The sequence below is a fragment of the Neovison vison genome, chromosome 9, assembly GCF_020171115.1.
Source record: "Neovison vison isolate M4711 chromosome 9, ASM_NN_V1, whole genome shotgun sequence".
Taxonomy (NCBI): domain Eukaryota; kingdom Metazoa; phylum Chordata; class Mammalia; order Carnivora; family Mustelidae; genus Neogale; species Neogale vison.
The window spans coordinates 97,698,687-97,710,884 of record NC_058099.1 but is presented as its reverse complement, the minus strand read 5'-3'; the positions used below and the strand labels follow the sequence as shown (position 1 = coordinate 97,710,884).

The 12,198-nt window shown below is 55.9% G+C and overlaps 1 protein-coding gene across 1 annotated transcript in view; it reads right to left on the bottom strand.

Annotated features, from left to right (window-relative positions):
• LOC122917773 (centromere protein P) overlaps positions 1-12,198 on the bottom strand; it is a 237,441-nt gene that overhangs the window by 1,273 nt on the left and 223,970 nt on the right. The window contains exons 6-7 of the mRNA XM_044266043.1: positions 1,113-1,192; positions 56-147 (exon numbers count right to left, since the gene is read on the bottom strand). Of these exons, the coding sequence (XP_044121978.1) occupies positions 56-147; positions 1,113-1,192 (172 nt within the window). The remainder of the gene's footprint in view (positions 1-55; positions 148-1,112; positions 1,193-12,198) is intronic.

Genomic DNA, 12,198 nt, shown 5'->3' with positions numbered 1-12,198 from the left:
AGGCGCCTGTTGGACACCGTAAGTCCTTACACCCACCCCCTTGGCAGGCCCCTACCTTGCTGTGGTGCTTTGGGGAGAAGGTCCAGCTTTGGCAAAACCTTCCCTTCTTCATCTATCTGCACCCTCCAAACGATGACCAGCTCGAACCTGAAAGATGTAAGATGCCTTCCTAAGTGCTGAATGAAGTCAGGTGGGAAGTGTGACCTGTGTGGCACCTGTCACCCTCCCCGAGGAGGTGCTCCTGAAGACGTCTGGCATGGATACGTGCCACGTCTGCTCGGCGAAGCACGTCTGACATGAATGAAGAGGGAAATGGACCCCAAGACCCAGCAAGATGCTGTTCTGGACCCACAACGTGGCGGTGTGGCCATGCGGGTGACGTACAGGATGCGGAAAACCAGCCGGCCTGGAGCCTGAACGGACAGCGTAGACCGAACAGCATCGGCAGTGATGGGAGCCAGGAATTTCACTTCCAGCCACAGAACCCTGGGTCCTCGAGTGTCCAGTGACATGGACAGGAGTGTGAGAAATCATGGAAAACGATGGATGACCCAAGTGCCCAAGACCCAAAGAAAGCAGAAGTACAGCTGACAGAGTTGAACCACCGAGAATGAATGAACTGTACAGCTCCACACACTGCCAGAAGCTCATTTTGGAAATAATGTGGAGTAACAAAGGCAAGGCTGAGAAGTCCACATAGTTACGGCTCCATTTGGAGGTTTGAAAACAAAGCCCCTCAGGCACTCTGACCTAGACCGTGAAGCCGCCTCACGTTGGGGGGGGGGTGTGGGGGACTCCCACGTGTGTGCACGGGGCCCCAGAGAGGTCCTCCCTTCACCCAGAACTTACTGCCCGCCGGCCTTTCCCAGGTCAGCCCATCAACATAGAGCCCAGCTCCTCCCGGCCTCCCCTCCTTGCTCGCTCCATCCCTGCAGTGAGCCCAGCACCACCGGCCGGTGCCCCATGTCCCCTCCCTCCCTGCTCTCTTCCCCAGGGCTGCACAGACACATCAAGGTGTCTGGAAGGGAGTTGACATTTTCTAGCACTTGTAATGCTCGTTTGCAAGAGCAAGCAGCTGCCTGGTGTGGGGGAGGCTGGGCCTGCACACTCACCCGGGCTGGCGGGCGCTGTGGACCACCATGCAGCTGGAGGCGGCCCCCTCTGGGAGGTGCACGGCTTCTGGGTACTTCTCCTGTGGGAGAGGAAGTGGGGACAGAGAAATCAGGGACGGGACAGGAGCCAGGAGCCATCGTGAAGTCGTCAGGTTGCAGTGCACTGGTGGTTCGGCATCATGGTCCCCCGAGACAGGGAAGCTGAAGGCCTGCCCCCCAACTGGCTCTTGGCTCTTTTTCCTGCAAGGACCTGCACCCCCATTTGACACAGGCCGCAATGTAGATGGTGTCCGCCCTCCTTGTAAGGGACCAGGACTCAGACCACATCTAAGGCAGGACCAGGTGAGAAGGCCTAGAAGCCATCAGATGCGTATTCCAGATGTCCAGTGCTAGACACTTCGACGCCAAGGCCCCTTGGCTCCCAGGAATAGCACCCGGGTCCTCGTCTTTGTTCTCACAGTTCCTGGAGGCCCGAGGGGACGTGTGCACCAGACCACCGTCCTCAGTAGAAAGCCCCAAGACCCTGAACAAAGACAAGACTCCCTCCTTTCCTTTCCACGTCTCCACATGCTCTGTCTGTATCCTCCCGCTGGCTCAGTGTTTGATTTCCATCCTGCGTGCAGCCAGGGCCCCTCTCAGCCGCTCCTGCAGGAGCCCCTCTGTGGTCTAAGACCCAGTATGCGGCATCCTGGCCACCCCACTCCTGCCGCTTGTGCTCAGTGGTGCTGCCTGTTCTAGATCTTTCCACTGTGCCACAGCCCCCGTGTGCCCACACCCTCTACCTCCCAGCTTCATCCCGGTTGCACCTGTTTGCCCCCCAGGGCTCTCTGGCCTTTGGCCACGCTGCCTCCCTAGACCCTTCTCTGCCCTGGGGTGGCCCTTCCGTCTGCCCTGTTCTCAAGGCATGCGTGGCCTGAGACCAGTCGCACGTGCTGTGCAGGGTTCCCTGCAGCTCACCAGGGTGATGCTCGACCAGTAAGACAGTAAGTGCTGTCTTACTGCTCTTGTCTGCAGCTTTAGCATTTGGCCTTAAAAGCCCTTCAAACGGCAGCCCCGGCAGGCCCCGGCCGCAGCAGACACTCCCACCCTGTCCGTCCGATGGCCCCCGCCCATCCGCACTTCGGGAACAGAGCCACTGGGGGCCCCTGGAGACCTCTGCGTCGGTCTCCCCGCGAAGTGTGCCTGGCTGCCTGGGCTAACGGGGTCTCGGGGAGCACGCTCCACCAAGCCAGCTTCACGAGATCGCATGCCACTCGAGAGTTGCCACTCTTTCTAAAAGAGGGAAATGAAATGGAATTTCACAGATTTCTAGGCTTGCAACTCTAAGGGAGGGCTGGTTTCCCCCTCTACCTAATATTCTAGAAAAATCTGACCCTATTCCTCGCAGCAGAACTGACACGTGAACACACACCTGGCTTCGAGGTCTGCTCTCTGGGGAGCGGACTGCAGGGCTGCGGGGGGAGCAGCGGAGGCTGCGGTGGGCTCCGGGGCCAGTGTCGGAGACACGTCTTCTCTCCCTCCTCCCGCTGCGCGTGGTAAAGAAACGGATATCCGGGCTGACGCGGAGGGCAGATGCGAGCCCTGCCGTGTCCCACACGGAGCCTCACGGGACAGCTGTGGGAATCCGAACCCAGGGCTTCAGAGGACAGGACCTTCCTGAGGACACAAGTGCTCGGTGGACACAGCCCAATCGGCCCCAAGAAGGAGGTCTTGTAGGGACAGCTTCTAAAGGGCCGGCCCGAAGATCGGCCTCTGCTGCCAGGGTGTGAGGCCAGGGCTCCAGAGCCACGTGTGAAAGATGCCGACGGGGCACGATCACGTCCAAACACCAAGCTGTTCTGACCGAAGGCTGGGCTCGGCCTGGTTTAAGCTTACAGCCAGTTTCTGATTTCAGCGAAACAGTGTGTATGAGAAAATGTATACTTAAGTGTTCTAAATGGAAAGCGCTGCTTGATTTTTAAACCTCAAGCTCCTCTAAATTAATAACAGCTGTAGCAGGGCCCCACAGAGGGACACGTGAGCGCGGCGGGGCAGCTCCCAGGCTGGGGGGCGGCCGCGCCAGGCGGGTGCTGGCTCCGGCGTGGGGGCCGCGGGGCAGACACACCGCGGGCTCAGCCCCCGGGCCGACCTCACAGCCTGGCGGGGCCTCCTCACTAGCAAAAGGAGGGCTTAGATAAGTGTTCACAAAAAGATACACTCCCTCTAGTTTAAAAACAAACAGAAACAAGTACAAACGCGGACACCAGGAAGAGGCCGGGCACCCAGGATGTTTCTGGAGAGCCCTTGGGGGTGCTGAGCTGCCTCCTACACAAGGCAGCGCCCCGGCTTCCCGCGCCCCGGCTTCCCGCACCCGCGCACGCGGCAGAGCGCACAGAGCTGAGCCCGCAGGCGGCGGCGGCATCGAGCCCCGCAGAGCGCGGTGAGACCGCGGTGCGCAGGGGGCGCTGCGGAGAACAGAGACAGGACATGGGACGCAGCTCCTAAGGCAGATGCGCACACGTCAGCGGTGGTCAGAGTTTCACGTAGGACTCTGTGTGACGGGAGGCGGCGTTGGGAAGCTGGGAGCAAGCTGCGCGATGGGGGGGCTCTGCACACGCGGGGCGTCAGCCTCCCCCCCCCGGAAGCCTGGCCTCAGTGTGATTCAGCACGGGGTTTACTCAGCGCTTGCCACTCGCCTGGCAGTGTGCCTTCAAGAGCTCCCCTGGTGCCTGGCAGCAGTGGTGGCCATGGGGACGCTGGCTCGGGGTCACACCCTTTCACACCGGAGACTTGCTTTGCCGTTGCCGGCTGCTGGTCCAAAGGGAACAGACTTCTGGGAGCACTGGAGAAAACCAGCCTTGCGTTTACGCGCCCGGGCTACCAGCCCAGTGCCCGGGGGGAAGGGCCCGGGGCGCCCTGCCTGCCTCCTGCTCACACGAACGGGCAACCTTGCATCCTAAGCTCAAATGCACCTGAGTGTCCACTGATAGATTAATTCATCTTGACTTTATGTCTGCCTAATTCAACGATTTCTTTTTAAAAAAACTGAGATATAATTCACATACCATTTACTCCTTCAAAGCATACACAATTCAGGAGATTTTAGTGTACTGAAAGGCCGTACAACATCTCCGCACCCCAACTGTAGAAGCCCTGCTGCTTTCTCTCCTGCCCCTTCACCTCTCTGTGGCCCCCAGGCAGCAGGCAGCGAGCGTGGACCGAGTGTCCACAGATGCCACCGTTCTGGGCATTTCAGACAAATGGAATCATTCGAGATGTGTCCTCTGGGGCTGGCCTCTCTGGCGTGCACGTTCTCAGGGTGTAACCACACGGCAGCCAGCGTCCGTGGTCACTCCCTTACACACTGAGGAACACCCTCATCAGCTGGTGGGCACATGGGGGTTTCTTTGCTTTTTGGTTACTGGAAACAAAGCTGCGGCGCATGCAGGTGGGCACCTGCGTTCTCCTTTCTCTTGGTGATGCGCCTGGGAGCGGCACGGCTGAGTCCTGGGGGACTCCGTGTAGCCGCAGAGGAACTGCCCCTACTGCTGCCCGCGGCGGCCGCCCACTTTTGCGATTCCATCAGCAGCGTCTGACGGTCCTGCGTGCTCCGTCTCCTTGCTGGCGGTGTTTGTCATCACCCCGTCTCTTAGAAACCCTTCCTGTCCTCCTGGTGGGTGGGAGGTGGGCGGTCACTGTGGACTGCGTTTCCCTGGTTTTCCTGATGGCCACGGACGCGGAGCCTCTTTCCAGGCGTCCGGTCATCTGCTCGCCTCTGGGGCAGTGTGTGTTCAGATTCTTTGCCTAATTTTTAAACTGGGCTGTTTTTCATTAGTCAATTATAATAGCTCTTTGTATTGTTTGGATACAAATTATTTGTCAGATAAAAGGATTTATCCCATTCTGTGGACTGTCGCTTTTCTTCCTTACTGGTGTCACCTGCATGAAGTTTTACTTTTGATGAAATCCAATTTCTCTGTTTTTGTTCTTTTTTTTTTTTGCTTCCGCTTTTGGTGTCAGAACTAAGAAACCAATGCTGAACCCATGATCACAGAGATTCACACCTGTGTTTTTTTTCCTAAGAGTTTTATATTTTTAGATTTTAAAATTAGGTCTTTGATCCATTTTGAAGTAACTTATGTAGATGACGTGAGGCAGGAGAGTCCACTTTCATTCTTCCGTCACTGATATTCAGCCTTCTCTGTGCCAGTCACTGAAATGACTCTTCTTCCCCATTTAACTGGATCTGGTCATATATTAACAACATCTTGTATTTGAAGACAGCCTGGTCCAGAGTACGTGTGAGGTTTCACCGGGGCACAAAATGCATCCCAGGCTTCCCAACAGATGTATATATGTAGAAAACTGAGCCTCCCTGTGTATCCCATGCACAGAAATGGATCACAGATCTAAATGTAGGAGCTAAAATTATGACTTAATTTTTCATAAGAAAAAATCTTCCTAGTTCTAGGTTAGCTGAAGATTTCTCAGATACAAAATAAAAGCTAGGAGCCACAAAAGAAAACTAAATGGGGTAACCTCATCAGAATTAGAAATGACCGCTCTTAAAGAAGCCCACCTCAGACGACATGTAAGAACATTTATAACTCATTAAGAAGAAGACAACCTAATTTATGTCAAAGGATTTAAAGATACCTAACGGAAGAGGAGATGTGGAAAGGAACAGGTACTATCACTAGTCATTAGGGAAATGCAGTGAGATACCACCCTGTACCTACTGGAATGACTAATACAAGCAGGACTAAAAATACTGAGTTTTGGTGGAGACGTGGATCTGTTCCTGTAGAAACTGGGAGTCTGGTGGCTTCTTGAGGAGTTAGATACGCAAGCAGTCCTATTCCTAAGTATTTACCTGAGAGAAACCAAAACATGTCCAGAGAACTGCGTGCAGCTGCCCCCATCAGAGCCGCGTGCGGAACCAGTGAGCGCTCCGAGGCCCGTGTCCCCGACAGCAGGTGTGCGAACAGCGTGACAGCTGCACGACAGAGGGGTGTTCGCCCCAGCGTCACCCGCCTAAGAGCATGGACAGACCTCGGAAGACAGACAAGAAGGGCCACACGGATGAGAATCCAGAGGAGACAACAGGGCAGAAGTCACAGGGTGAGGTCGGGGAATGGCGCGGACCACTAGGGCGTCCGGCCAAACTCAGCAAATTACGGCTAAAACAGGTGCATGTTATTATACGAAAATGAGACCTTGTTTCTACAAGAAACATCGCTCCACTCCTGGGGCCTGGGCAGCTCTGCTCCCCTCAGGTGAAGGGTGTCCTCTGAGGAGCCCTACTTGGCGCCGCACACTGTTCCGGACTCCGGGATCCAGGGACAAGCCCGCGAGATGCACGTCGGGGTGAGTGACTGGATGTTGGTCCAGGGCCTCCTGGCACAGGTGCCACTTGGTTCAGACCTGAATGACGGCAAGATGGGGCCCCCCAGAGCAGCCTGTGTGGGACTGAGCGTGCTCACTGCGGGAAAGTGGAGGAAGGTCCAGACATAGCAGGGAGGCGGGCAGGGCCAGGACACAGACGCTCAGCTCCAGAGCCTGGTGCGTGGTCCAGCTGCCGTCCTGACACGGTCGTGCTGGCGGCCGGGGTGTGGGGGGCAGGCGTGGCTGGGGCGGTGGTGGGCCCCGTGCCCGGCTCTGGTGGGTGACGAAGAGCCCAAGGCCCGGAAGTGAGACAAAGGCGCAGGCAGGTCCACAAGAGGCCGTGGTGCCAGGAGAAGCAGGGAAAGGCTGGGAGTGGCAGGGAGGGGGTGCGGTGAGCCAGCCGGCCCTCCGGTCGTCCCTGCTTGGGGACAGGCCTGGGTGGACGGTGGCGGGCGCCTCTGATCAAGTTACCTGCCATCTCGAGACTCACAAATCTAAACGTCCACAAGCCCACACGCATGGAACACCCGACCCGTGGGAACACCAGCCTCCAGCTGCGCTCCTGGGAGCTCACCCGACCCCAGAGAACAGCACCTGACCCCCATGCGGTCTGCACAGCCTCAGGGTCAGAGCTCCCTGCGCGTGAGGCCCCGGACCTCCCCAGTGCACGGACGACGCCCTTCAGCAGGCCCGCGTCTGGCCACCGGACACAGCACACGCTCCAAGGACTGGGATGAGAGCCCCCCACTGCGGCTGTTGGTGGGGGCAGGGGCAGGGGTCCCTGTGACGGCTGCTAATGATTTTCTGGGTCCGGGGAGGGGCTTGTGCAGCTCAGAGGGTCGGTGGCTGGTCAGAGCCGTGGGGGCATCTGTGCTACAGCTCACACCCAAACACTCGGAGACAAATGTTCTCATTATTCCCAGCAACAGAAGGCCTAGACGTGCGCGCGGGGAAGAAGGACGATCGGCTCTCACGTGGAAAGACGAACAGCTCTTACGTGGCCTCTCAGTGCCAGACAGGGGAGCAGCTTCCTTACACGTATTTTATGTCTGCGATCACAGATGTCACATCATAATCATGCTGCTCTTATGGGCTCAACAAGGGCTTGGTTCCAGGGGCTCCGGAACCCTCTGTCACCTCTGCAGGCTCAGCCGCACAACTGACACCCCCCCATCGCTCCTCTGTCTCTCCAGCGAGCTGCAGACACGATGCTCCTACACTCGCCATTTCTCCACGTGTGGGGCCATCCTGCTTTACCAAGCAGACCACCCCAACTAGCAAGTGCCCCTCTCAGTGTCTTGATCCCGCCTGTGCCCCGGGCTGCTTCCCTTCTTCCGGGCAGTTTGGAGGGTGCAGGCCTCCTGGGCTATGGACAGACTTTGACCAGGTCTGGCATGTCCTCCAGATGCCACGTTGGGAGCAGTGTGGACACACTGCAGGGCTGGTGGCCAGAGGTCACCCCTTTCCCCTGTAACTGCTGTCTTCCCGGGGACAGCCAGAGACCAGGCCACTTCACGTGGGATGTCCATTCACCAACCTGGGCCCTGGGGATGCCTAGGGGCTGAGTCAGCCACATGGGGGCCGCCAAAGAGTGAAGGTCTCCATATCTTTCCCCATCCATTAATGGCTTTCCACCAGAGGAACAAGGTTTTCCTCCTCCCTTATTTCTGTACCAATACTGACTCTCAGTGTGAATCCACGTTTCTCCAAGCCCCACCAAGAAGGCCCTTTTCTGGAGAAAGAGCCTTAGAGGACAGGCCGGAGGAATGCGCACATGGTACGGCCCCTCCGAACGCCCCTGCGCACACATACCAGACGCGAGATCACCTCGGGCTTCCCTCCAGGGGCCTCCCCACTTCCCTCCTGGGTTCACTCTGCCCTCTTCACCCTCAGTGGATTCCCTGCATCAGCCCATCTACAGTCTCCCCCTCCTGATGGCACAAGGTGCCTCTTTGGGAGGAGAAGGTACAGCCAGGAAAGCACAATCTCTTTCCATTATCTAACGGTGCTGAGCATTTTCTGGGCCACGTGCGGCTAAGGGCTCTGTCCTCTTGATCAGAGGAGGATCTCAGACCGTGATGGCTCGCTCGGAGGAGAGAGGTTATCGTATGGCAGCCCTGGAGGAGAAATCCATCAGAGCATCGCCGTCTGCAGTAACAGAACGAGCCCCTGCGGCACTGTGAGTACGTGGAGGATTCTCGCTGCAATAGTGCACACTCGTGACACACGCTGGGCTGACAGCTGACGGAGTCCTGAGCTACAAAGCCGAAGAGAAGGGGTCCTATGTTCACAGTGTATGCTAAGGTTGACATGGGGCCCCTGACCTCCTTCATTACAGATGGGATGGAAAGACCAGCTCTTTTAGATTCTGTATGTCATGGAAGTAAACACCCATGACGTGAGACCAAGCGCTGCTGAATCACCTCTTAGAAACAAAGCTGCTCCAGCTTTCCTAGGTGTGGTCCTGGAAATGGGACACAGACGCAGCTCCCTGCATGTCCACACCCAGGGCTCTGGGGGTGAGAGGTGGGGAGCAGACCCCAAACCCCATGGGTGGGCCCCCTGACCTCCTTCAAGATACAGGCTTCTGGGGGCTCCACAAAAAGGAACCGCAGGAGAAAATAACTGGGAAATGCTGAGGAGCTCGGTTTCACATTTGCTGGTCTGGAGGTGGTAAAAAACATGTCCTAAATGTTGCTCAGTAAAACAACCATCAGACTTGTTCTCAGCCCACAGAGGCTTGTAAACCAGAAAAAGCCAGACTGTCATGGTGTTAGGGACTGCGGCCGCAGGCAAGCCTCAGGGCCTGGTGTGCCTCTAGGTGTCTGGTCTCCAGCCCCGGGGCCCCTGGGGCCTGTCCAGATGCTCCCCACTCCCCGTTTCCCTCCCCCCCTTCCCCTTCTGTCTTGTTCTGTGAGCCTTGGGCAGAATCAGGGCATCTCAGGGACACACCTTGTTAGAAATGAAGACTTGGGTTTTTCCCAACAGAAAGTGCCACACGAAGGGTGGCTGTCAGGAAGTGGGGGGCACCCGGAGCGGGGGTGGCAAACAGCAGCAGCTGCCGAGTCCACACCCCTGTGTCTGCACAGCAGCTGATTAAAATGGTTTTTACATTTGTAAATGGTCAGAAAAAAACCAAAAGAATTTATGCCATGTGAAAATGGCACACTCGAGTCCCCATGCTGAGATCTCGTGGAACGTGTGCATTCCTGCCCACCTGGCAGTCTGGCCGATGTGTCCCCCGAGGGGCCCCTGACACAAGTAGAAACCTGAGGGGAGGCCAGGGCAGGGCCCGGGGGACAGCACGTGCCAGAGAAGTCAGGAGGGGACCACACCACATTTTTCATGGTGTCTCTTCTTGGGAAGTGACCCCGGGAGACAGAGAGCAGACTGGCCCATGACTGTTCGGCCTGGGGGCCCTGGGTGCATTGTGTCCTGCGTGGCCCTCGGAACAGAAGCAGGACAAGCAGTGGGGCCTCTCCGCTCTGTAAGACGTGCCCCTCACCCATTCTCATTCCACCTGGGACACGTCCTCCCGGGCCCCAGGACTGAACGTGCCCTGTCTGCTTCCTTTTACCCTGTGTCCCTCCTCGTCCCAAGGCCTCCTGGCAGAAGAACGGGTCATTTCCGTGCTGCTGCGCAAGTCACAGGATGGTTCTGAAGCCTATATGGGAAAATCATCCAGCTGAAATTCCCAAATCCCCATAACCATGTTTCTTGCTACTTCCTTATAGTTTCTGCTACATTTTTCGTCTTCCATTTTAATTGTATTAAGCTACAAAAACTTCACAAAAAACCCCTCAGTTCATATTTTATAATTCCATATTTCAGTTTTATTTATCCTTTGTCTGAGCTCAGGTACTCAAAGTGATTCTGTCCCAAGAGACACCGTGTACTCTAAGGTGGCCCATCCCACAGGCACCCTTCCCGCGCGGTCTTCTGACTCCTCCCAATAGAACCTGTTCACTTGGTGAAGGGGTGAGAGCGACCATGCCGTCCCCCTGGAAACAGCCCACCTTCCTGACAGAAAATGCAGATGCCCTGTGTCCCCCTCTGAGTTTCCTCCGCACAACCACCTGCGCCGATGGCCCACGGAGCGCTGCTGTGGGGACAAACCAGCCACCTCACCCACCCCTTCTCATCCAGGGACTCAGGGGGCAGGTGGAGCTGCACTGTCTTGGCCCGTCCAGACCGCACAGGGCCCCCCAAACTGCCCTCACCCCCTCTCCACAGCAAGCAGCATTTTCAGAAACCAAGCACACGATGACACGCGAGGTGATGGCATGAAATGTGGCGACAAACGCCACAGCTAGGAAATGGAATTGAAAGAAGCAGAAGGATGTGGGACTCAGGAGAGAGAACTTGTTTACAAACACAATTCTCCCACGCTCCCCACCCCACCCCGTTTGAGAATGGAAACAGGGAACAACAAAATCAGTCACGAATGCAGCCGCGACACACACCGGCAGTCCGCGCGAGGGCAACGGCGTTAGGGTGAGGAGACCGCGGTGTCACCGCTAGCGGGAGCGGGCTGAGCAGCTGGCCTGTCTGTGCCCTGAGCTGAAACACAGCTCTGGCCCCATCTCAACTAATAATTTCAAAGGTGAGTCAAGTTGGTTTCTCTGAAAGCCATCAGAAGTGGTCCTGAAGAAGATGAATACACATGTATAAATGGAAAATGCTAGAAACTCTTTAGAGGTAATTTCTCAACTTCCTCTTCATGTACATATGAATAAGTAATCATGTGCGCAAAATAACGAAAAGCAAGCAGATAAAGAAAGTAACGTTCCATATAGTCACTGGCAATTTTATCATTACTATGATTTAAACTCTTTATTTCATAAGTGTTGAAGTAGTGTTGTCCAAAACATTGAAACTGGCTTTGAAGTTACTGCAGTCTCATTTAATTTTTTTCATACTTTGAGTTTTTAGGGCCTTTTTAAAAAAAATATTTTATTTATTTTTTTGACAGAGAGAGATCACAAGCAGGCAGAGAGGCAGGCAGAGAGAGAGGAAGGGAAGCAGGCTCCCTGCTGAGCAGAGAGCCCGATGCGGGGCTCGATCCCAGGACCCTGAGATCATGACCTGAGCCGAAGGCAGAGGCCTCAACCCACTGAGCCACCCAGGCGCCCCTGAGTTTTTAGGGTCTTGAGTTTAGGGATGCCTGGGTGGCTCAGTGGGTTAAGCAACTGCCTTCGGCTCAGGTCATGATCCCAGTGTCGCAGGATCGAGTCCCGCATCGGGTTCCCAGCTCCATGCGGAGTCTGCTTCTCCCTCTGACCTTCTCGCCTCTCATGCTCTCTCTCAAATAAATAAAATCTTTTTAAAAAAAAGATTATATATAGGGTCTTGAGTGTGTCTTCCAAAAAACAAATCTCGTGCACACACACACACACACACACACACAGTTTACCCGCAACCTCCACAGGCCCTGGGCGCTCGGCACGCACGGGCTCGCATCGCCCTCGCCAGCCGCACGGCGTCGCCGGCAGGACGCCCATTTACCTGAAACTGAAACGGGCATCTATCAGGAAATCCTGATAGCAGCCACTCAAGATGACACAAGGGTAAACGGATTCAAACTGCAGGCGGTGAGATTCCGGGACCGGAGCTGGTGAACCTTTCCACCCTATAACTGTTTATGAATTCAAATGTAGCTGTAGTACACAGGACAATGCTATTACGGTCAGCCTGAAACACGATTCATTCTGGCAACAGGACT